At 46.8% G+C, this 23932-nt stretch overlaps 1 protein-coding gene across 1 annotated transcript in view; it reads left to right on the forward strand.

Annotated features, from left to right (window-relative positions):
- MYL10 (myosin light chain 10) overlaps nucleotides 1-23932 on the forward strand; it is a 78124-nt gene that overhangs the window by 20587 nt on the left and 33605 nt on the right. The window contains exons 2-3 of the mRNA XM_073670764.1: nucleotides 9449-9538; nucleotides 19415-19490. Coding sequence (XP_073526865.1) covers nucleotides 9449-9538; nucleotides 19415-19490 — 166 coding nt within the window. The remainder of the gene's footprint in view (nucleotides 1-9448; nucleotides 9539-19414; nucleotides 19491-23932) is intronic.

Genomic DNA, 23932 nt, shown 5'->3' on the forward strand with positions numbered 1-23932 from the left:
TGTCCTGTCTGAACACGCTCCTTGCCTGTTCGTCCTGCCTCTCTGGGGGCCGTATTCCCAGACCCGCTCCTGTATTCCGCTGCAGTGTCGGTCTCCTCCGTACACTCAGTTCCAGTCTGAACTCTCTCCTATCCTTTACCTGTTTTGCCTCTATGTCCGTTCCCTTCCTTTTTCTGCAGAGTCTGAACTCGTACCTAACTCCTGCTTGCTGTCTCTGTACTCCCGTTTGTGAGTTTGTGGTCCACTCGCTACTTCACTGCAAGTACCCTGTGGGTATCTGGCTCTGCCTTTCCCTTCCTGTCTGTTCCGTGTGAACAGAGCCCTGTCCCCCCTGCTCAGCCTAGCCTGCTCTGACTCCTTTGCTCACCGCTCCGGCGGTTCTAGCCTGCTCTGACTCCTTTGCTCACCGCTCCGGCGGTTCTAGCCTGCTCTGACTCCTTTGCTCACCGCTCCGGCGGTTCTAGCCTGCTCTGACTCCTTTGCTCACCGCTTCGGCGGTTCTAGCCTGCTCTGACTCCTTTGCTCACCGCTCCGGCGGATCTAGCCTGCTCTGACTCCTTTGCTCACCGCTTCGGCGGTTCTAGCCTGCTCTGACTCCTTTGCTCACCGCTCCGGCGGTTCTAGCCAGCTCTGACTCCTTTGCTCACCGCTCCGGCGGTTCTAGCCTGCTCTGACTCCTCTGCTCACCGCTCCGGCGGTTCTAGCCTGCTCTGACTCCTCTGCTCATCGCTCCGGCGGTTCTAGCCTGCTCTGACTCCTTTGCTCACCGCTCCAGCGGTTCTAGCCTGCTCTGACTCCTTTGCTCACCGCTCCGGCGGTTCTAGCCTGCTCTGACTCCTTTGCTCACCGCTCCGGTGGTTCTAGCCTGCTCTGACTCCTTTGCTCACCGCTCCGGCGGTTCTAGCCTGCTCTGACTCCTTTGCTTACCGCTCCGGCGGTTCTAGCCTGCTCTGACTCCTTTGCTCGCTGCTCCGGCAGCCTTGCTCCGCTCTGACCCTTTTGCTCACTGCTCCGGCAGTCTCGCTCCGCTCTTATCCTTTTGCTCACTGCTCCGGCAGTCTTGCTCCTCTCTTGCTCACCGCTCCAGGCGGTCTCGTCCTGCTTTACTCTTGCTCACTGCTCCGGCAGTCTCGCTCAGCTCTGACCCTTTGCTCACCGCTCCTGGCGGCCTTGTCCTGCTCTACTCTTGCTCACCGCTCCAGGCGGTCTTGTCCTGCCCTGTTCTCGCTCACCTCTCTGGGCGGCCTCACTCTGCTGTGTTTGTCCGCCACATCTGTGGTTCTGTTCCTGAGTCCCAGTGTGTACTGGGTCCTATCCCGCCAGTGTCCCTACCTGCTAGTGCCTCCCTGTCTGCACTCTAGCTGTGCTTGCCTGTACCCCCCTGCCTGCATACCCGCCTGCCTGCATACCAGTCGTGCCTGTCTATACCCACCAGTCAGTGCGCCAGCCTAACCAGTCTGTTCCTGTGTTCCCCTGTGTGGGTCAACAGCCGTGTCCGGGGTCTGTCCTGGAGTAGCACCTGGTCCCTCTGCTCGGTTCCTCCTTGGTGCACTGGCGTCGTATGCCGTCGTGCGACCCTGGTCGGATCGGGTGAATACCTAGTTACGCCCCTCCAGGCAATCACTCTCCGGCACGGTCCAGTGGAATCACACGCACACGCCGCTCAGCCCGGGCGTGTGCATTACACTTTTTAAGCAAATAATGAGGATTATGATCCAAAGAAAAGTATTCCTGGCCCCTGAGACCTGGGCCTTTGTATAGAAATATCTAACAGCAGCAGAAGGCAGAATTGGAATGGAGCCTCTTGTGCTATATGCACTGCAGTCTGCTATATACACCGCCTGCCTATACACCCTGCCTGCCTGATATCTGTGCAGATGAATTAGTCCTCAGAAGGACTGTTTGCTAAGATGGATATGTGTAATGTACGGTTTTTCTCCCTTCACTACCTAATACACAAGCAAATCTGTCCCTGACGCTGCAGCACCTCTCCCAAAACAAGCAAATGGCGCAGAAAAACGGTGTTCTCTGGATTGCTTTTTAAGCAAATAATGAGGATCAAGATCCAAAGAAAAGTATTCCTGGCCCCTGAGACCTGGGCCTTTGTATAGAAATATCTAACAGCAGCAGAAGGCAGAATTGGAATGGAGCCTCTTGTGCTGTATTCACTGCAGTCTGCTATATACACCGCCTGCCTATACACCCTGCCTGCCTGATATCTGTGCAGATGAATTAGTCCTCAGAAGGACTGTTTGTTAAGATTGATATGTGTAATGTACGGTTTTTCTCCCTACACTACCTAATACACGATCAAATCTCTCCCTGACACAGCAGCAGCTCTCCCTACACTGTCTGATCCGCAGTGACTGTGACGAGCATGGCGGCGCCAGGTCTGATATAGACCTGATGATGCTGTGCGGCCAGCCAATCACTGTAATGCCCACAACCAACATGGCTACGGCATTACAGTGCATGGCAGGCAATCCCTGCATGTTCATTGGCTCTCTAAAGAGCGCCAAACATGCAGGGAGGGGACCCGAGTTCCCGCCCGAGCAACCCGGAAATACTCGGGGAGCGCCGAGCATCTCGAGCAGTGAGATGTTCAGGCGACCTCTGACAGTAGTGAGCATGCTCGCTCATCACTAGCCGGGAGTGGTGCGGGACCGACATGATACATACTAATATTGATCTGTGCCCTGGGCCTTATGGAGCAGATACGTCTTAGTACGCATCAGCGATTCTGCCCGCACACAGGCCGTACGGGCGGAATCGCCGCCAGGTGTTAGCTGATTGTCACATGTATCATGTCGGAAAGGGGTTAATCAATGTGTTAAAAAAATGTGTTTTAAAAAAAATGTCCCTGTGCTGAGATATTGTTATAAATGGTGTGTACAGTGTAATGGCTGTTATATAGAAAGGAGGACTACTTGGAGTTTTAAAGTAAATATATACATTTTATTCAATACAAAAATTAATTGATAAATATAAAAGAGTTTGTGCAAAAACGACCAACTCTCTTTGAGAAAGCTAATGACTTAAAACAGCGAAACATGCGTTGGGGAGTTTATTCTTTCTCTGGTAACAGACTTGGTTGACTTCAGCAATGGGTAAGGTGTCTGGTTCCTTAAATTTTACTATAATCATGTGATGTATACTTTGTGGACCACTGTGTCATTTTACCTTGGAACCTCACTTATGGCCAGTGGTATGTGATCTTATACTTAGATATATTGACCTCACCAGTGTTTGTTATCTGTCTGTCTGTCTTTTTTGCACAAACTCTTTTATATTTATCAATGAATTTTTGTATCGAATAAAATTCATATCTTTACCTTAAAACTTCAAGTAGTCCTCCTTTCTATATAATATGTTGTTTTGGAGTGGTTTATACCATTCATATGGGTTTATCTTTTGACCACAATTTGTGGCAGTATCCATATTCATTATGCATTTTGGTATATGTTTCTGTGTAATGGCTGTGTCTGACCGTATAGGAACATGGCCTGATCATACCAAATCTTCTGGGCAGTGGAGGAGCAAAAGAGTATACAGACATTACGGCATGGATCACAGCTGATTCTTTCTGTGAGGCAAAACATTTCACTGCCTGTTTTTAAACAATGTTTTGCCTCACAGAAAGAATCAGCTATGATCCCCATCCTGTCCTTTTTGTATCCTCTTTTGCTTCCTCCCCTGCCCAGGAGATGTGGTATGATCAGACCATGTTCCTGCACGGTCAGATACAGCCATTACACAGTACACAGCAGGGGCACATTTATAAGATTATCTCAGCACAGGAACATTTTTTTAAACACATCCAATTGTGGAACATCTTATTATTCAAAGATCTATTGATTAAAATGTTGATTAAATTAACTTTGTTAGTGGGAAAACCCCTTTAAGTAGACAGGGATTTAACCTCGTACCAACATAAAATGTACGGAGTGTCCTATGTCGGGTATGATTTTATGGAACAGACTCAGAAATTGAGTTGGTTCAATACTCGGTGGGTGTTTGTCACGCTGTCTCTGTGTACTGGAGGTAGGGGGCCTAAGCTGACCCTAAGCTGGGGCCCTGACTAATCCCTCTACCTGGAGGTACTGTTAAAGGTACAGAGGTCCAGGTCGCCAGCGTAACCCCTACCTCCTGAGGATCCCTGCACCTAAGTAATCTAGTCCTGAGAAGGACCCCTGATCACAACAAAAGGGGACAGGTAATAATATGCCCACACTCAGTACTTAGACGAACGAGAGAGTACAAGGGTAAAACCAAAGCCACCTTGCATACAAAAACTACACAACTACAACAGAGGGAACACCAACGGGAAAGGAGATAAATGATAAAGCGAGGAAGGGAAAAAACACTCCAAATACACTTAGCTCTGAAACTCCAACTACCACGATCCGCTCTGTTAGTCTGCATGAAATGCTTTCACCGACACTTCCCTAACAGACCGGCAGGCATTTGAAGGAGTCCCACTACAGCAGCATTGATTGCAGCTGGGCGAGGCTGGACCTCGTCTAGCACAGAGAGAGAGAGTTAACTCCCTCACTGCCGAAAAACACAAAGCACCAAAACCTCAGCTGCGAGAAGTTAGGTTGTGTAATCGTGACGATCTTCGTCGCGACACACCCGTGACAGTGTTATACAGCCTGCACTTGCCATTAACAGCAACAACTATCTGATCACTGCTGTTTAAGTATTTAAATGCTGCTGTGCATCTCTACCACTGGCAATTGCCATGCGCACCCATCGTGCCTCCAATATGATGAGAATGCGGGGTGTCAGTGGGTAGCCATGGAAGCCTGGGATCTGCTGATGGTCATTGTTGCCACCATCTTGGAGCTGTAGTTGGGCTTCATAGGAGATCGTAACTGTACTATTTACCAGAAAAATGTGGTATTGCAGTATATAGTACAACATTTCAAAAGATCACAGATTTATTTTCCCCGGAGGGATGAGAAAGTAAAAAATGAAGTGAAAATGAATGAAAAATATTAAAAATATAAAATAAGAACAATATTTACAATAATGTTTTATTTATATAGCACCAACATATTCCTCAGCACTTTACAATTAAGCAGGGACATGTACAGACAATAAAGACATTGCAAAGTAACACATAGTTCAACAGTTACAAGAAGAGTGAGGGTCCTGCTCGCAAAGCTTACAATCCATGAGGAAATAGGGGGAGATAATAGGTAGAAAGTGCTTGTCATGTATGGTCCAGCCATCATTATAATAAATAGGGGTTTCAAAGAAAGCTGCCTCATGAACTGGTTATCAACTAGTCTCTAAGTTCAGTTATGAAGTGCTATTGGGTGCATGAAGCATGTAGAAACAGATGAATAGGAGGGACCAGATTGTGAGGAAAAATTTTAAATGGAGGAACAGGGAAGAGTTAGATTAGTGAGGTGAGATGATAGGCCAGTCTAAAGAGATGTGTTTTTAGAGCATGCTTAAATAATATGGGGGTTAGGTATTAATAAGACTGTCTGGGGTAGGGCATTCCAGAAAACTGGTGCAGCATGAGAGAAGTCTTTGATGTTCAGATTATAGAGGATGTTAATCTTATATCAGTTGTAGAATATAGAGCATGGGTAGGGTGATAGACAAAGATGTTGGAGGAGATGTATGATGGTGCAGAACTGTGGAAAGATTTGTAGGTGAGGGTGATACGTTTATATTGTACCATGAAGTAGATGGGTAACCAGTGCAATGACTGGCCCAGGGTGGTGGCATCAGTGTAGCATCTGGACTGAAATACGACTGTGGCTGTCACAGATGAGAATCAGTTAGAGCTACAGTAAGAGTTTTGCAGTTTCAAAGGTGAGAAAAGGTCGGATTCTGCAGAGGTTTTTAAGGTATGAGTGAGTGAGTGATTGAATACAGTTAATAAAGGAAAGTTCTGTGAAGTTATAAAAATATTTAAAAGTTTAAATCACCTCTTTTTTCCCTAAATAAAACAAATTAAATAAATAAGTATATTTGGTTTCATTGTGTCCATCAAAGTCCAAACTATCAAAATTTAAAATTATTTAACCCATGTGTTAAATGCCAAAAAGAAAAATATATTGAAATGTGGGAATTGGCATTTCTTAGTTGTTGCACATCGCCTCAGAAATCCAATAAAAAGTGATTGAAACTTTGTATGTATCCACAAGTCGTATCAATAAAACTAAAGCTTGGTATATGAAAAACAAGTCCTCACATAAGACCATTGATGGCGCAAATAAAACAGTAAGGGCCTCAGAAAATGGTAACACAGAATGTATAATTTTCCCCCAACTTCCCCCTTACAACTGAATTTTGAGTATGCAATAAATCTAGTTTTGGGCACCAGTTCATTAAAAAGATATCAGAGTTCTAGGAAGAAAAAGTTCAAAGAAGACCAACCAAATTAGCATGAAGTATGGAAGATCTCAGTTACAAGGATAGGTTGTTCAAACTAAATTAATTTAATCTAGCGAAGAGAAGGCTGAGGGGGGATATGATAGTATAAAAGTATAAAGTATAAAATGTAAAAACTATGTTAATTTACAAAGTGAATAAACTTAGGTCCTTTGTCAACCCAGAAACTATCTACGACTTGAGATTATATAGAACTTACACATTAGATAAGGACAGAAGCATATAAGTATGCAATAAATAATAGACCTGTTCACACTGACTCCACATGAATAAATCAAATAGAAATACATTAACTTTCCATTATAAGGCAATCTAAATAAGTGGCCTCATATATTGTAACATAAACCATATGTATAACTGTGTCATAGAAATGCCCCTTTAGTTATATGATGAGAACTGAGTATTTTAACTTTGTATCCCTCAAATGAAAGTCTTCATAATTATTTTACACATAAACATATGTCAAGCCCGAACTCCTCCCGTAGACGCTGAGCAATTATAAAATAGAAGTCTAAGTCATTTTTCCGCAGAACAATATCCTATAAAACACAAACCACCTCAATGATTTTCTCGTCTAGAGATTAGGAGTATCATGGGGAGACTTTTAGGCTCTTGCTTGCATGAGAATGCGAGGTCACACCCAGATCTATCACCGATTTATGTGTTATCTTAATTTATGTTGTGTAATAGTTATGTGCGATTTGGCGATCTTAACCTGTGAATCAAACAATGTTCAGATCCCTGCCTGTAGTATTGGTTATGAGAGGCGCCTCAATTTTCACTTACATGGATACGGTTCTTTAGAATCAGCCGCACAACCAAAATGAATGTTGAACTTTGCACAGCCAAGTAATTGATTCATTATTAAGAAAAAAAAAGTTGTTGATGCAAAGTATTAGGAGAGACAGCTGAAATCACAGATCGTGTGTGTTCTGCACATGACTTGAAATACATGGTGGTGTCATTATCTGAGCATATAGCGGCAAAAGTACAAGGGTGTAAAAGAGGTTGCATTTGGAATTTTAATAGTCCATCTGTGAACTTGTAAAGCTTGCCCTGAATGTACATTTGTGGGAATCTATCAAACCATGTTCTACTTTAACCAGTTGAGGACATAGCCATTTTATCCCATTCCTGACGTTTTGGGGTTTTATCATACATGCAGTTTTAACAACTCTAAAAAAATGTTCTGGTTCAAATATTGAAATAATTGATGCTTCATTTTTATCATGATATATGGGGCTTAATTTTTATGTAATTTTTCATTATTTTTTTCTTTTTGCTATTATTAAGAGAATAGTGTAAAGAAAAATAAAATAATATGTATCAGCCTTTCAATTTTTTTTTATTTTACATTTTTTTATGACCCCAAAGGACCAATAAAAAAAACTTTTTGTGTTCCCTTTTCCATAGAAATTATTTTTATATATTGGACATATTTGTTCAACAGGGGCCAAGCTATAAACAGCTATTCAGACTGGCGGTATTTCTTTTTTTGTTTATTTTTTTCTTGCTTTTTTTTTTTATTATTTTCATTATTTTTTTCATTTATATTACATTGTGCCCTCCACAAGGTCTTTAAACAACGTTGGGGGCATTTGAACATATTAATACATTATTGTTTTGTTACTGATTTCCACAGTAACTGTGGCTGGTATATTAACACCAGTTACAGGAGAAATTCAGCCTCCTGCCTTCATAGCATAACTGACTGGGTCTCCTAGGACCCAGCTGATCCTGTTCCCTCCTTACACCCAGCAATCACATGATCACTGGGTCCAGAGGAGGAAGCACTAAACCAATCTGTATACACAGCAATTTTTCAGCGTTGTGTATACAAGGATGAGGAAGGCAAACATGATAATAAATCATGTTTACCTTCTGTGCGAGGAGTCTGACTGTGTCTGACAGCTGACTCCTCAACCCCACACCTGCACAATCTTCTACAAGCTGCTTACTATGCAGTAACATTTTAGAAGGTCACTGCAGAATAAAGTATGGTCTGCCCAATAGTTAAAAAAGTTAAGAAAGAGTGAAACGGCATATCGTAGAGTAGAGATATATAATTTTAATAGGATATTCTATTTAAGAAACACATTTTTTAACAGCATCCAGAAGATGTTACCTACCTGAACCTTAGGAGAGTAAGAACATCTTTCTCAAATCTTTCTTAAGATCTTTTTATCTAGAAAAGGAGCCTAATTGCGAAATTTCATGAATATTCTCTCTCCCTACTTCAACAGGTCCACATTTTTATGGATTAGCCTCTATTAGGAAATTTTTTAAGCCTACACACTGAATGTGCCACCCCAATGTGGTGTAAACTTAGCCTTAAGAGGAATCTGTCAGCTGTTTTTTGCTATGTAATCTGAAGGCAGCATGAGGTAGGGGCTGAGACATATATGTCAGGGATGTGTCACGTATTAGGCTGTATGATGTTGTTTCTATACAATGAATATTTTATCACCAGGAGATTATCACTGCCTGGACCACAGGTGAGCACTAGTCTGACCACACCCCCTCCTCTGATTACCAGTTCGCTGTCAATGTACAATGTACACAGAAAGCTGTTGTGTGGGCGGAGTTAGCTTTCTGAGCTCGATTACATGCTATATCTAAAAACTCTGATTATAGCACAACTGCTGCACTCAGTAAGCTAAGTGATACGTCATTAGAATCAGGGTTTTTAGTCCTTCGTTATGTTGCTCTCAGATGTGGTAGCAAAAACCTAGTGACAAATTCCCTTTAAAAATTGTTGAAGAAATAGAATAAATTTCAACCTATTATTTTCCTACTATGATAACTAAAAAACTTGTCAGTCGTAATAGTGTGAAATATATGACATTTTTTGAAAGCCACATAGAACAAAATAACCCTCCCAAAACATCGAAACTCCTGCTTTAGTTCAATGCTGAAATTGCGCTCATAACTATAAATTACAGAATAGAATAAAGGTAGAATTGATTTCACCAATGGATGTGATAATGATAGCTTGTAAATTTCAATTGTCTGCTTTTTTGTTTATATTTTTTTAAAGTCTCCCAAGAAAGCAAAAAAGAAAGTTGAAGGAGCTGGTTCCAATGTGTTCTCCATGTTTGATCAAAGCCAGATCCAGGAGTTTAAAGAGGTAACTATGGTGACATTAATATATACTACTCATTTCTATCACCTGGAATTTTAAACTAATGGTCAACTCTTTTGGTCAAGACAGAAGTATGAATGCGATGCTATTTAAAATTCCAATTCATTCTGATTTTCTGTTTGGTCCTAGAAATGTTATTCTTGCAGCAATCCTGCATAGAACACAGGGATTAATCTTCATTCGCCCAGTTCCACCTTTGGCTGAAGACTGATTGAAGCCAAGGTTACACGGCTCAGTTATTTTTTGTCCTAATGCAGACATGGTAGAGTGGAGAGACTTCTGCTGCAGTCAGTTGTCTTACAGGCACACACAGGACAGGGAGAAGAAGGTGTGTGGGTATGGGGCATGAGATCCTGAGACATACTGAGATTTCTTTTATATGTTTCTCAGTTTTGTTATATTACAGTTTTGTGCATCAATTCATGGGACTCTGGTCCATTGGCCAGATCAGTAGTCACTGAGCAGGAGGCTTGCAAATCTCTTACCTTCTGGGGCCACCTGTGCGGCTTTTGAAGTCATTGGTGCATCATGCTGCAATGATGACGTCACCCCAGCTTGCATAATAAAAAGCCGCAGGATCCTGGAAGGTAAGAGATTTGTGAGACTTCCGTTCAGTGGCCAGAGACTACTAACCTAGTCAATAGACCGCAGTCCCATGAATTGATCCACCCAACTCTATTATTAGACAGTATAGAATCAGAGAAATGGACGATATTACAGGGGTATTCTCATCTCCAAGATCATATCCCAATATGTAGTAGGTGTAATAATAATAATTTTTCGCAAATACCTCGAATTAGAAATGTAGTATATTTCTTCTAAATCGCTATGTCACTTACCCCATGTGCAGGACATTGCAGTAGCTTAGATATCCATGGTTACGACCACTCATATAGTGACAGTTAGTTAATTGTAAATGGTTGAAACCATGGATACCTTAACTACAGCAATGCCCTTTATACTGGATGAGCCGCATAGCTTATCAGACAAACTATACTACATTTCTAATTGGAGGTATTTGCTAATATTATTATTATTATTATACATACTACATATTGGGATAGAATCTTGGATATGGGAATTCTCCTCTAAGGGAGGCATTCCTAATGAAGATATATTTATTATTTTTTGTGCACAATTTATGTTTAGTATTCCCTAAAACTAGTGTGTATGATTAGAGCCGATCCATAAACATCAGCTTATTAGTATGAGAAACTTCAAAATATAAAGGGTCAGAATTTTACAGGAATTCATAAAGTCATAACAGGATAAATTCAGATCCTATTTCTGACTGGTGTCACTGATTGGAGAGGTGTCTGCACACGTGGCTCTCTCTAAATTTAGCTCTATGGGAGTTCTGAGAGCTGAGCAAATCATAGAGGAAGTCTTATGAGTAGTCATGTAGTCCTGGTTTGAACAACAGCTCCACTGGTACCTGAGACATGTGCAGTGTGCAGATGAAGCCTAAGCTAGTAGATCTCACTTTACTGTGCACAAGTCTTACTTTATTACTCCTTGATGGTGCAAAGCACATTTAAGAGATGGACATTAGTGATGAGCGAGCATGAATTGTTAACCCTTTCGGCGAGCATGCGTGGGTGTTCGCCGAGTATTGCGGTGTGCTTGGCATCGATGTAAGTGTTGTCGCGGCTGCATGTGTCACATCTGTTAAACACCTGTGACACATGCAGAGATTGCCTAACAAACAGGTAATCCCTGCATGTATCACAGGTGTTTAACAGATGCGACACATGCAGTCGCGGCAACACATTGATGCCGAGCACACCACAAATACTCGGCAAGCACCCGAGCGGGCTCGCAGAAAGGGTTAATAATTCATGCTCGCTCATCACCAATGGACATCTTTATAAACCTTTTGCCTTGATTTAGGACTTGTGCAGATGGCCGTAGCTTCGGGCCGAGTGTGATCTGTCAAAACATCGGACCGCACTCGGACCAATGTTATTAAACAATACCGTGCATATGTCCGACTTTTTCGCAGCATACAGTACAGACCAAAAGTTTGGACACACCTTCTCATTTAAAGATTTTTCTGTATTTTCATGACTATGAAAATTGTACATTCACACTGAAGGCATCAAAACTATGAATTAACACATGTGGAATTATATATAAAAAAGTGTGAAACAACTGAAAATATGTCTTATATTCTAGTTTATTCAAAGTAGCCACCTTTTGCTTTGATGACTGCTTTGCACACTCTTGGCATTCTCTTGATGAGCTTCAAGAGGTAGTCACCGGAAATGGTCTTCCAACAATCTTGAAGGAGTTCCCAGAGATGCTTAGCACTTGTTGGCCCTTTTGCCTTCACTCTGCGGTCCAGCTCACCCCAAACCATCTCGATTGGGTTCAGGTCTGGTGACTGTGGAGGCCAGGTCATCTGGCGTAGCACCCCATCACTCTCCTTCTTGGTCAAATAGCCCTTACACAGCCTGGAGGTGTGTTTGGGGTCATTGTCCTGTTGAAAAATAAATGATGGTCCAACTAAACGCAAACCGGATGCAATAGCATGCCGCTGCAAGATGCTGTGGTAGCCATGCTGGTTCAGTATGCCTTCAATTTTGAATAAATCCCCAACAGTGTCACCAGCAAAGCACCCCCACACCATCACACCTCCTACTCCATGCTTCATGATGGGAACCAGGCATGTAGAGTCCATCCGTTCACCTTTTCTGCATCGCACAAAGACACGGTGGTTGGAACCAAAGATCTCAAATTTGGACTTATCAGACCAAAGCACAGATTTCCACTGGTCTAATGTCCATTCCTTGTGTTCTTTAGCCCAAACAAGTCTCTTCTGCTTGTTGCCTGTCCTTAGCAGTGGTTTCCTAGCAGCTATTTTACCATGAAGGCCTGCTGCACAAAGTCTCCTCATAACAGTTGTTGTGGAGATGTGTCTGCTGCTAGAACTCTGTGTGGCATTGACCTGATCTCTAATCTGAGCTGCTGTTAACCGGTGATTTCTGAGGCTGGTGACTCGGATATACTTATCCTCAGAAGCAGAGGTGACTGTTGGTCTTCTTTTCCTGGGGCGGTCCTCATGTGAGCCAGTTTCTTTGTAGCGCTTGATGGTTTTTGCAACTGCACTTGGGGACACATTTAAAGTTTGCCCAATTTTTCGGACTGACTGACCTTCATTTCTTAAAGTAATGATGGCCACTCGTTTTTCTTTACTTAGCTGCTTTTTTCAGGCCATAATACAAATTCTAACAATCTATTCAGTAGGACTATCATCTGTGTATCCACCTGACTTCTGCACAACACAACTGATGGTCCCAACCCCATTTATAAGGCAAGAAATCCCACTTATTAAACCTGACAGGGCACATCTGTGAAGTGAAAACCATTTCCGGTGACTACCTCTTGAAGCTCATCAAGAGAATGCCAAGAGTGTGCAAAGCAGTTGTAGCACCCTGAGGATTCGGCTGCTACAGGGGTATTGCACCTCAACCCAGAGGTGTGATATTCCACTCCCGGGTAAGGATGGAGTGTGGAACTGAGCTCAGTTAGCTGCATGCACTACACACATCCCATTTCCGAGGAACAGACCGACGGTACTCCCACTAGAGAAATGTGCAGGTACGACAGTGTCTGTTCCTGGCTGGAGTGGGAGGGGGGTGGAACATCCCAGTAGTGTAGGGGCAGATAGGGGGAGCAGCCTGGGTAGTGTTAGGAGCTCATTGGGTGCTGGTCACCTGAGCTCACACATAGAGGGAGTATATAAGGTGGGCACCATCTTAGATCAGGGTCTTTGCAGAGGAAGAGAGCAGAGGAGAAGAGCAGCTCCAAGGCCAAGAGAGAGAGAGAGAGGAGAAAGAAAGATCCAGAGGGGGAGAAAGAAGGAACTCCAAGAGCCCAAATTAGACCAGAGGGTGAAGAGTTGGCAACAGGGTACCGGATCCCAAGCTGGCAGAGGCTACAGCACACCTTAGCCAGGAACCGGAGGTCGTGGGCAGGATCTGCCACGATCACCCACTAAATCCACCCGGAAGGCAGACCACGAATAGGGTCAGGGAACCCAGAGACAAGGGTTTACCACCAAGAGGCCCGAGGGAGCCGGACATAGGTGGATCCCTGGTGGGGAAGGCCAGAGAAGAGGACAGGACAGAAAGGGAGCTCAGGACCACGCTCCAGAATCACCTGGGGGTTGGCCGAGTTCAGGACCTGGTGGACGCAGCACGGCTCGGGTGGTCACTTAAGGCCGGAGTGACCAGAACAACTGCAGTAAGTAAACAAACCCTGAACTGCACAGCCCGACTCTGAGTCTCATTTCCATCCCCGCTGCACCACCACAACCCCCATCCTCTGCAACTGACCCCCTGAGGCTATACCCCTCCCGTTGGGGGTTATACTACCTGAGCTGCACATACATCACCAGCCTCAGCGGACCCTGCTGCAGCGGCGGCCGTATTGACCGCAAATCAACGGGTGGCGTAGTCGACATAAAAGAACATCTAGTAACATCTATAAGGACTGCCACACACTGAGCTTGACACCCTGGGCACGGACCGGGTCACAGCCACTCGGAGACTACAACCCCCATCTGATCCGGCTCCGGGTATCCCCAACAACACTGGCCCAGGGGGCGCGTCAACTTTGGCGTAGTCGGCAGGATCTCGTGCCCGCAACAACCGGGTACTGCGTGCCTGAAGAAAAGTTCACCGTTACCTTAAAAAGAAGTTTCCCGCCGGTTCCGGAGGGTCCCCGCCAACGGACCCCATCACAGGTCGTTTCCCGCCGGTTTTCCGCCATTTGCAGCTTTTTCCCGCCATCCATGGAGTTTCCCGCCACTGGGAGACGATTCCCGCCATTTCCAAAGATTTCCCGCCTTGGGAGAGCGGACGCCATTATGGGCGTGCCAGAGGGTGGCAAGAGGCCACCTCCCATCGTGGGCCAGGTCGAAGAATGGCGCCAAAAGCGGAAACCGCGCCCACCAACAGAGACTGTGATGCTGGAAGTGTCCATCAGCGTAAGAGAACTGCCCCTGGAACTGAAGTTGCCCCGGGACCACCCTCAATGTGGGCGGAGGCAGAAGAAGAGAACAAAGATGGGTGTCGCTTGGAGCAGTCTGGAGAGAGAGCACCCGGAGACAAGACGTCTGGAGGGAGAGCCAGGCAGCACCGACCCAGCGGTCAGGAGCCTGATGCGGGCCGCCACTCCAGGCAGCACCGACCCAGTGGTCAGGAGCCTGTTGCAGGTCGCCACTCCAGAAGGCCTGCTGGAGATCCTAGCACAGCTCCCCCGAGACCGGGAGTGTGCACAGACCGCGCTGGAGGGCCTCGCACAGAGGTTGGCCCGGGTGCAACGAGAGACGTTGGCGGAGTGGAGCCGAGAGATGGCCCAGCAGACCGAAATCCGTCAGCGGAGCACGCCACCCGAGACGAGGAGACAGACCGCCTCTGAGGATGGCGCAGGAGGACTGAAGGCCGGAGACGGCGCCGAGAAGGGAGCCGAACGAATGGAGGCAGGTAAAGGGGACGTCTCTACCCCGAGCCGGGAAACCGCGTGCCTGCCCCAGCTCCCCGTCGCAGAGCCCGAAGTACCCCCTGCCGTGCCCGTCGCTGCAACGTCACCGCCGCAGACTAGGCCTCAACCGGAAACCGCGGCCGCGACCCCTGTGACGTCACACGCCTCGACCCCGAGCGTGGCCAAGCAGGAAGTACCATCGGCCTGGTCGCGAGGCCTAGTACCCCCGGGCGTCGCAATACCAACAGCGCCCCCTACCTCCGCGGAGCCCCCGGCCTGGCCGCAGGGCCGAGTAACCACGGGCGCCGCCGTTCTGACGGTGCCCTTTACTTTCAAGGTGCCCCAGGCCTGGTCGCAAGGCCTGGTTAACCCGGGCGCCGCTACCACCACGGCGCCCATAACACCTAAAGTACCGCACCTGGGTGAGGACCTGTTCGCCCAGCATACGTGCCCGGATGGGCAGCCCTTCATATGGCCCCAGGAGTACATTCAGCTGGAACTCCAGAGAGCAAGGCCCATGTGCGAACCCCTGATCCCGGCTCCAAAGCCCATAAAGAGGATCTCGCCCCCGCTAGAAGAGACCCAGTTTGAGTGGGATCCCACCGGAGAAGACCTCATGGGGTTCACTCAGGAGACTCGGGCAGCCGCAGCGGAGCGTGCAGAGTGCTGCCGCCAGCAGCTCGAGGTCTTTGAGAGGGAGCGGAGAGAGAGGCGGGTCCGGGAACAACAAGCCCAAATAAGGAGCGCGGAGCAGAAGAGCCGGACCAGGAGAAACCCCCGTGCAGCGCATGGTCCCCGTACCATCGGGACTGTGATAAAGTTCAATCTGCAGCATGGGTGGGGTTTCATCAGGGATCACCGCACCCCAGGCGACGTCTTCGTGACCAGGAGAGACGTTGAGTCCCACCTACCGGAGGGACACAGAGGTCGTGACCTGTATTTAGGGGACGAGGTCACCTTCACCCGGCACAAGTGTGCCAAAGGACCCTACGCCCTCCATGTGCATCGCCTGACGGAGGAGGAGCTGCGGTGTGAGGAGGAGCAAGAGGACCCGGACGGGTCTGAAACTGAAACTGTCCACAAAGAAGGAGCAGGAGGACGCCGTCGTTGAAGTACGGTAGAGAGAGACGGTATAAAGTTGCCCGTCAGGGTATAAGAACTGTTCTAGTTAAAATATAGTCCCCGTTGGGACCAGCCAAGAGTGAACTGTTAATCCCGTGTGTCCCTATTCCCACTGACCGAGGACTGAGAGCGGTCATTCCTTTCCTAATACCTGGCCGAGGACTGAGAGCGGCCATATCCCCTTGTATATAGTTGCGCTTCCTAAAGCGCCCCCTACCGGTTTTATAGGAAACTGTTTTATTCCAAGAGAGACTGTCGCACTTTACCCGGTCACAAGTTGCACCGTGACCGGAGGAACCAGAAACAAGAATGTTTATATGAAAAGTTTATTGCTGCTGATGATGTTTTATAAGTTTTATATGTTTATGTTTTATGAAAAATAATTGTATGTTTTGGATGTTTTTATCTTACAGCCCGAAGACGTGCTGTGATTTACCAGGGGGGAATGTAGCACCCTGAGGATTCGGCTGCTACAGGGGTATTGCACCTCAACCCAGAGGTGTGATATTCCACTCCCGGGTAAGGATGGAGTGTGGAACTGAGCTCAGTTAGCTGCATGCACTACACACATCCCATTTCCGAGGAACAGACCGACGGTACTCCCACTAGAGAAATGTGCAGGTACGACAGTGTCTGTTCCTGGCTGGAGTGGGAGGGGGGTGGAACATCCCAGTAGTGTAGGGGCAGATAGGGGGAGCAGCCTGGGTAGTGTTAGGAGCTCATTGGGTGCTGGTCACCTGAGCTCACACATAGAGGGAGTATATAAGGTGGGCACCATCTTAGATCAGGGTCTTTGCAGAGGAAGAGAGCAGAGGAGAAGAGCAGCTCCAAGGCCAAGAGAGAGAGAGAGAGGAGAAAGAAAGATCCAGAGGGGGAGAAAGAAGGAACTCCAAGAGCCCAAATTAGACCAGAGGGTGAAGAGTTGGCAACAGGGTACCGGATCCCAAGCTGGCAGAGGCTACAGCACACCTTAGCCAGGAACCGGAGGTCGTGGGCAGGATCTGCCACGATCACCCACTAAATCCACCCGGAAGGCAGACCACGAATAGGGTCAGGGAACCCAGAGACAAGGGTTTACCACCAAGAGGCCCGAGGGAGCCGGACATAGGTGGATCCCTGGTGGGGAAGGCCAGAGAAGAGGACAGGACAGAAAGGGAGCTCAGGACCACGCTCCAGAATCACCTGGGGGTTGGCCGAGTTCAGGACCTGGTGGACGCAGCACGGCTCGGGTGGTCACTTAAGGCCGGAGTGACCAGAACAACTGCAGTAAGTAAACAAACCCTGAACTGCACAGCCCGACTCTGAGTCTCATTTCCATCCCCGCTGCACCACCACAACCCCCATCCTCTGCAACTGACCCCCTGAGGCTATACCCCTCCCGTTGGGGGTTATACTACCTGAGCTGCACATACATCACCAGCCTCAGCAGACCCTGCTGCAGCGGCGGCCGTATTGACCGCAAATCAACGGGTGGCGTAGTCGACATAAAAGAACATCTAGTAACATCTATAAGGACTGCCACACACTGAGCTTGACACCCTGGGCACGGACCGGGTCACAGCCACTCGGAGACTACAACCCCCATCTGATCCAGCTCCGGGTATCCCCAACAACACTGGCCCAGGGGGCGCGTCACAGTCATCAAAGCAAAAGGTGGCTACTTTGAAGAACCTAGAATATAAGACATATTTTCAGTTGTTTCACACTTTTTTGTTAAGTATATAATTCCACATATGTTAATTCATAGTTTTGATGCCTTCAGTGTGAATGTACAATTTTCAAAGTCATGAAAATACAGAAAAATCTTTAAATGAGAAGGTGTGTCCAAACTTTTGTTCTGTCCTGTACATGATTTGCCTCTGATAATCGGATGGCACTCGCTGTTCATATCTATAGATCTGTGGAAAACATCTGACCATGCTCGAATGACACCTGAGTGTGGCCTGATTTTCACAGACAGTCTGAATGGAGAAGATGGAGAAACTTTTTTTTAAATTCTACACATCCAAGAAAAATGGATCCCACGCTGATCAAACTCTCATTAGCATAATCAGACTGTTTTTCTCAGATGGAGAACATACTGTAGTCTGCACATGCCTTTAGAGTTTCTATCTCTCATGACAGATTCTCTATAGGTATGGACATTAGGGTAGGTTCACACGACAGTATGAAAAATCGTTCAGAGTTTCATCCAGAAAAGTGGAACTATTTTTTTCTCACTTGTCATCCGTGTGCTGTCTGTATACAATACAATTTTTTACAGCAGCAGCTTTTAATTATTTACATGACCATTTACAGTTTCCTATGTTACAGACTTACAATGTACCCGTAAAAATCAGATGCTATACTGTGTCATCCAATTTTTTTCTCACACCCATAGACTTAAAAGGGTGAGTTTCCGTAGGAAAATCGTGCATGCTGTAATTTTTTTCACATGCAGATTCAGTCACTGAAAAAAATCATTAATCTGCACTACCCCATTGTATAACATTGGTCAGAGTGTGATCCGTTTTTCTCATGGACAACGCTTGTACCAAAAATACGGTCGTGTGCTTGAGTCCTAATGCTGATGAAAAATAGCTTGTTTCATAGATGTTTATTAAAAAGCAAAATCCATGCTAAAACTTTAATTATTAGGGAGTGTTTGACTACATTTTATGGACAGTAAAGTTTGGCTCATTATAGTGCCTGCTGGATGGAGAACAATATAGGATTAGATACAGGATACAGTCTAGAGATGCGGAGGCCAGAATACATAAAGCTATAATGGCAGAACTTCAATTCTTGGAGTAAAGAAACAATTTTATAGTTCGCCAAGAGATCAAATACATCTATAATTTGCAGATGCGGATATTTCTCTGGATTCTGTCCATAAACAGTTGGGTTAATCAGAGAAATCATTTTGTCATGTTCATTTGGTGCACGGTGCCATTATAGCTTTGGGTATTGTTGTCTATTCGGCTCCAGTAGAGAGTTAATGCTGGCTGTATCTAATCGTATATTGGATCCCATCCAGCAGCATATTGTGCCGAGTATTAATTTAGTTCAAGGAACTTGGGGTGGGTTAATTGTATTTTAATTAAACCCCTTGTCAGGATTCATTAGCATACTAAACGTGCCTAATTCACACAGGCTTTGTTTGTTGCTTATTTTTAACTGAAAGTGAAATGTGTCACAGGCTGTAAGCGAGGATCTGAGAGGATGGGAGATCCTGCGGATCTTACTAATGCTGCGCTGTTTCCTTGTCACTAGGCCTTCACCATTATGGACCAGAACAGAGATGGCTTCATTGATAAAGGAGACCTGAGAGACACATTTGCTGCTCTGGGTAAAAGAAAAGTGATATCTAAATCAAATTCACATGCTCAAATATGTAGGAAATGATTATACTTAAACTGAAGCTGCGTGAGTCAAAGGAGATATGTCAAAGTCAGCGAGCCAAAAGGGAAGTCTGCCAAACTGATTTAATGTGATCCTCTTCTTTATGGGTTTAGAATCACTATGTGTTTAGTGAAGCAGAGTCTTACTTCTTACATTTTACTACAATGCTGGTCATATATGTGCATGTTTGGAACTATACAGAAAAACTAAGTACACCCTAATTGTATTATATGGCTTTACATTTTAGGACATTATAATAATAATAATAATAATGATCTTTATATAGCGCCAACATGTTCCACAGCGCTTTACAATTCAGAGGTTTATATACTATACAGCAGTCATAAGTACCATAGTTAAAGATCATACAATAATTAAAGCAAAAATAATGACGACCCTGCTCGTAAGAGCTTACAATCTACAATGAGGTGGGAGTGAAAAAGAGACAGTTAAAGGGGTTTTCCCATGAAAGAAAGTTCATTTTAATCAATAGATCTTGGAATAACAATAAGTTCCACAATTGGATGTGTTTAACTAAAATGTTCCTGTTCTGAGATAATCTTATAAATGTGCCCCTGCTGTGTACTGTGTAATGGCTGTGTCTGACCATACAGGGACATGGTCTGATCATACCACATCTCCTGGGCAGAGGAGGGCGCAAAAGAGTATACTGACATTACAGCAGGGGATCACAGCTGATTCTTTTTGTGAGGTAAAATATTTCACCGCCTGTTTTTAAACAATGTTTTACTTCAAAGAAAAAAATCAGCTGTGATCCCCTGTTGTAATGTCTGTATACTCTTTCGTTTCCTCCCCTGCCCAAGAGATGTGGTATGATCAGACCATGTTCCGTACACGGTCAGACACAGCCATTACACAGGGGAACATTTATAAGATTATCTCAGCACAGGAACATTTTATTTAAATACATTCAATTGTGGAAGTTATTATTATTCCAAGATCTATTGATTAAAATTAACTTCTGTTCATGGGAAAACCCCTTTAAGGCAAAATATCATTTTAAATGGACATTACTAAAAATATACACTGCTCAAAAAAATAAAGGGAACACTCAAATAACACATCCTAGATCTGAATGAATGAAATATTCTCATTGAATACTTTGTTCTGTACCAAGTTGAATGTGCTGACAACAAAATCGCACAAAAATCATCAATGGAAATCAAATTTATTAACCAATGGAGGCCTGGATTTGGAGTCACCCCCAAAATTAAAGTGGAAAAACACACTACAGGCTGATCCAACTTTGATGTAATGTCCTTAAAACAAGTCAAAATGAGGCTCAGTATTGTGTGTGGCCTCCACGTGCCTGTATGACCTCCCTACAACGCCTGGGCATGCTCCTGATGAGGTTGCGGATGGTCTCCTGAGGGATCTCCTCCCAGACCTGGACTAAAGCATCCGCCAACTCCTGGACAGTCTGTGGTGCAACGTGACGTTGGTGGATGTGTGACGCCCCTGAGGGTTCGACCGCCACAGGGATGCTGCACTTCTTAAATGGAGTGTAGTGTTCCTCCTCTGAGGTAAGAACAGTGTGATAGTCATGACCCAACCTTTGCATCCAACACCACATTTCTCCACCAGAGGGGGCTAGTATGCACTAGGTGCTGCTCACCTGGTTACAGGGAGACTGGGGAACCAAGAGTTAGGGGAACCAGTTAGTGGGTGAGGGTGGAGGACTTACAAGTTAGTTACACTTTAAATTTCATATTTAATAAAGAGCCATCTTGGTCATTGGTCTCTGGCAGTCAGTCTGTCCTTAGTAATGGTTCTTTTACTGCCTTCAATCGCTCTTTGACTGCCTTGGGACGAGGGGTAGGTTGTAGACAAGGAATGTCTCGACCCGGTCAAGGACCAGGACCAAGAAGGCCCGGAGCTTAAGAGTGTGGCTCCATAGCAAATGGATCCCAGACAGGATGCAGACGGAGCGGTGTACGCCACCTGTCCTCGCCATGCTGATATATTCAGAGGGAGTCTGGCTGCAAGAGGGGTAAAGGCCCCAGACACCCGACCTTGCTACTCCATGTCCTGGTCGGGAAAGCCCGGTAGGCCCTGAGGATCCCACCGGGTATCGGACGGAGCGGAGCTGCCGCCCGTGCCCTTGTTCTGAGAGGAGCTCAGAGGGAGACCCGGCCTATTTGCACACACACGGACAGGAAAGGATTTGGTCTGTAGTTCAGGAACACTCTGCTGTAGGGTCCCGACTGAATGCTGGACTTACTCGGAGGTTGTCAGACCCCTGTCCCTGGTGACCGCAGGACTCCGTGGGGAGCAGGGAGTCGCCTTCCTTCTGCCAACTCTAAAGTGAGTAAAGCCTTGGAAGTTCACTCCTATGGCCTCCGGACTGTTTATTCTGCGCCACACAGCGCGATGTGGCACCCATATTCCTCCACTACTACCCCTATCCTCCTGTCTTTCTGCCCTGAGGCCTCGCTCCGCCTGTGGGGAGTAGTAAGAACTTTGGCCGCCATAACATCGTGCCTCAGCGGACTGAAGCGGCGCTGGTGGCCCTCACCAGGTGCCACAGGTGGCGTAGTCGTAAAAACGCCACTCAACCCGGATAAGCCCATACCATCTCCTTTTAATGTGACGGCCCTGAGCACGGGTCGCGTCCGGGCCACGGCTGCACCCCATCTCTACATCACAGGACCCGACTCCGAGTCCCCCATCTCCCAGGGTAAAATAAAAGGGCTTTTCGAGTAGAGGCGTCACAACCTGGCGTAGTCGGCAGGATCGCGTGCCCGCAGCAAAGGAAGAAAGTACCCATTCCTACCGAGTACTGTGTGCCTTACACCTTGAACTGTCGTTTTACACTTAAAATTGCGTGCGCCCAAGAAGAACAGGCGCCATAATGCTGAGAAAAGACTGTCTTTGAACGCCTCCCATCGTGGGCTGGGCTCCCGCTTGGCGCCAAAAATGTGGACTGCCCCTTCCATCCGAGACTGTCCGCGGGGTAATGCCCATCAAACCGGATGGGCTGAACGAAGGCGGGCCTGTCAACATGCCGACCAGGAACCGCCCCGAAAGAGGAGGAAGAAGAAAAGCAACAAGGTGCGGCCATTGCAGTCGGAGCTTGGCATTCGTCAGAGGCAGACATGGACGCTTCTGGAGAGCAAACCCACGCACCTTCTGAACCCGGTTCAGGCCCTTCACCCGGCAGAGAGCGAAGCAGCAGTATCCTCACATCGGGAGATTTTGAATTTCTCCAGCAGGAAGCTCCAGGTCTCTTGCGGAGACAGAGAGAGGCCCAGGAGGCGGCGACTGCTGCGTGGCGGGAAGACATGTTGCTGCGTATCCGGGCCCGCCGCCAAGGAGTTGAGGTCCCAGGACAAGGAGACACGGTGACAGAGGTCGGGAGCGGCCCAGCGGCGGGTGAGTGTGTTACCCCTGCCCCGGCTGCAGAGCCTACCGTAACAATCCTGGACCTTATGACGGAGTATTTAATACCCCACGCGGCCACCTGGGAGCAGGCTTTGGCTCTGGAGCTGCAAGCGGCAGCTATTAGTGGGTACCTGCGATGCCGCCCTAACCCTGAAACGGAAGTGCCTGAAACTGCGGAGGAATCCACCGGCTCCAACCCGGACTGGTCCGTGCCTGTAGAGGACCCGCAACAACCTGTAATGACCCCGCTACCCGCACCAGCAGTAACCTGGCCTGAGGCTGAGGAGTGGGCCTGGGACAACCAGGGGGAGGGCTTAATGGGCTTCCCCCGGGAGACCCGGGCTGAAGCGCGGAGGAGGAGCCAGTGGTGCAGCGACCAGATTTTCCAGCTCGCTCGGGAGCAACGTCAATGGGAGCTCCGCTGTGAACGTTTAGAGGTACGGGCCAAAGCTGCCAAATCCCGGGCTCGTCAGGAGGAGGCCACCCGTCCCAGTCCCCGAGTGGAAGGGCAAGTCGTCCGCTTCCACCATGAGGCGGGGTGGGGGTTCATTAGAAGTCCCCAGTACCAGGACGACGTCTTTGTCAGCCGGCGGGACGTCGAGCCGTGTCTGAAGAAGGGACACCCTGGTCGGAACCTCTTCCCGGGCGATACGGTGACCTTTTCTTGCCACCAGGGGGTGCGGGGGTGGTACGCCCTGGATGTACACAAAGTGCCCGGGAGCGATGCCCCCTCGCGCTTGGCCTCAGGGGACCGGTTAGCCTCCGTCGGGAGGAACGAGCCTTTTTCCAGGAGGGAGCCCGAGGTTTAAAGCAGCTGTTGCAGTTTTGTTTACAAGTTATGTGTGTTGACATTTCTATTTTTGCTTATTTTATAATCCCTGGTTTCTAGAGACATGTGTCCCTGCGGACTGGCAGCAGACAGACTCTTTCCTTTGTATATAGTTTGCATCTCTTTAGGTGCTCTATATTGGTTTTATACAAAACCGC

This window comes from Phyllobates terribilis, unplaced genomic scaffold (genome assembly GCF_046119375.1).
Source record: "Phyllobates terribilis strain yellow unplaced genomic scaffold, ASM4611937v1 Scaffold_2__4_contigs__length_985480577, whole genome shotgun sequence".
In the NCBI taxonomy this organism is placed as follows: domain Eukaryota; kingdom Metazoa; phylum Chordata; class Amphibia; order Anura; family Dendrobatidae; genus Phyllobates; species Phyllobates terribilis.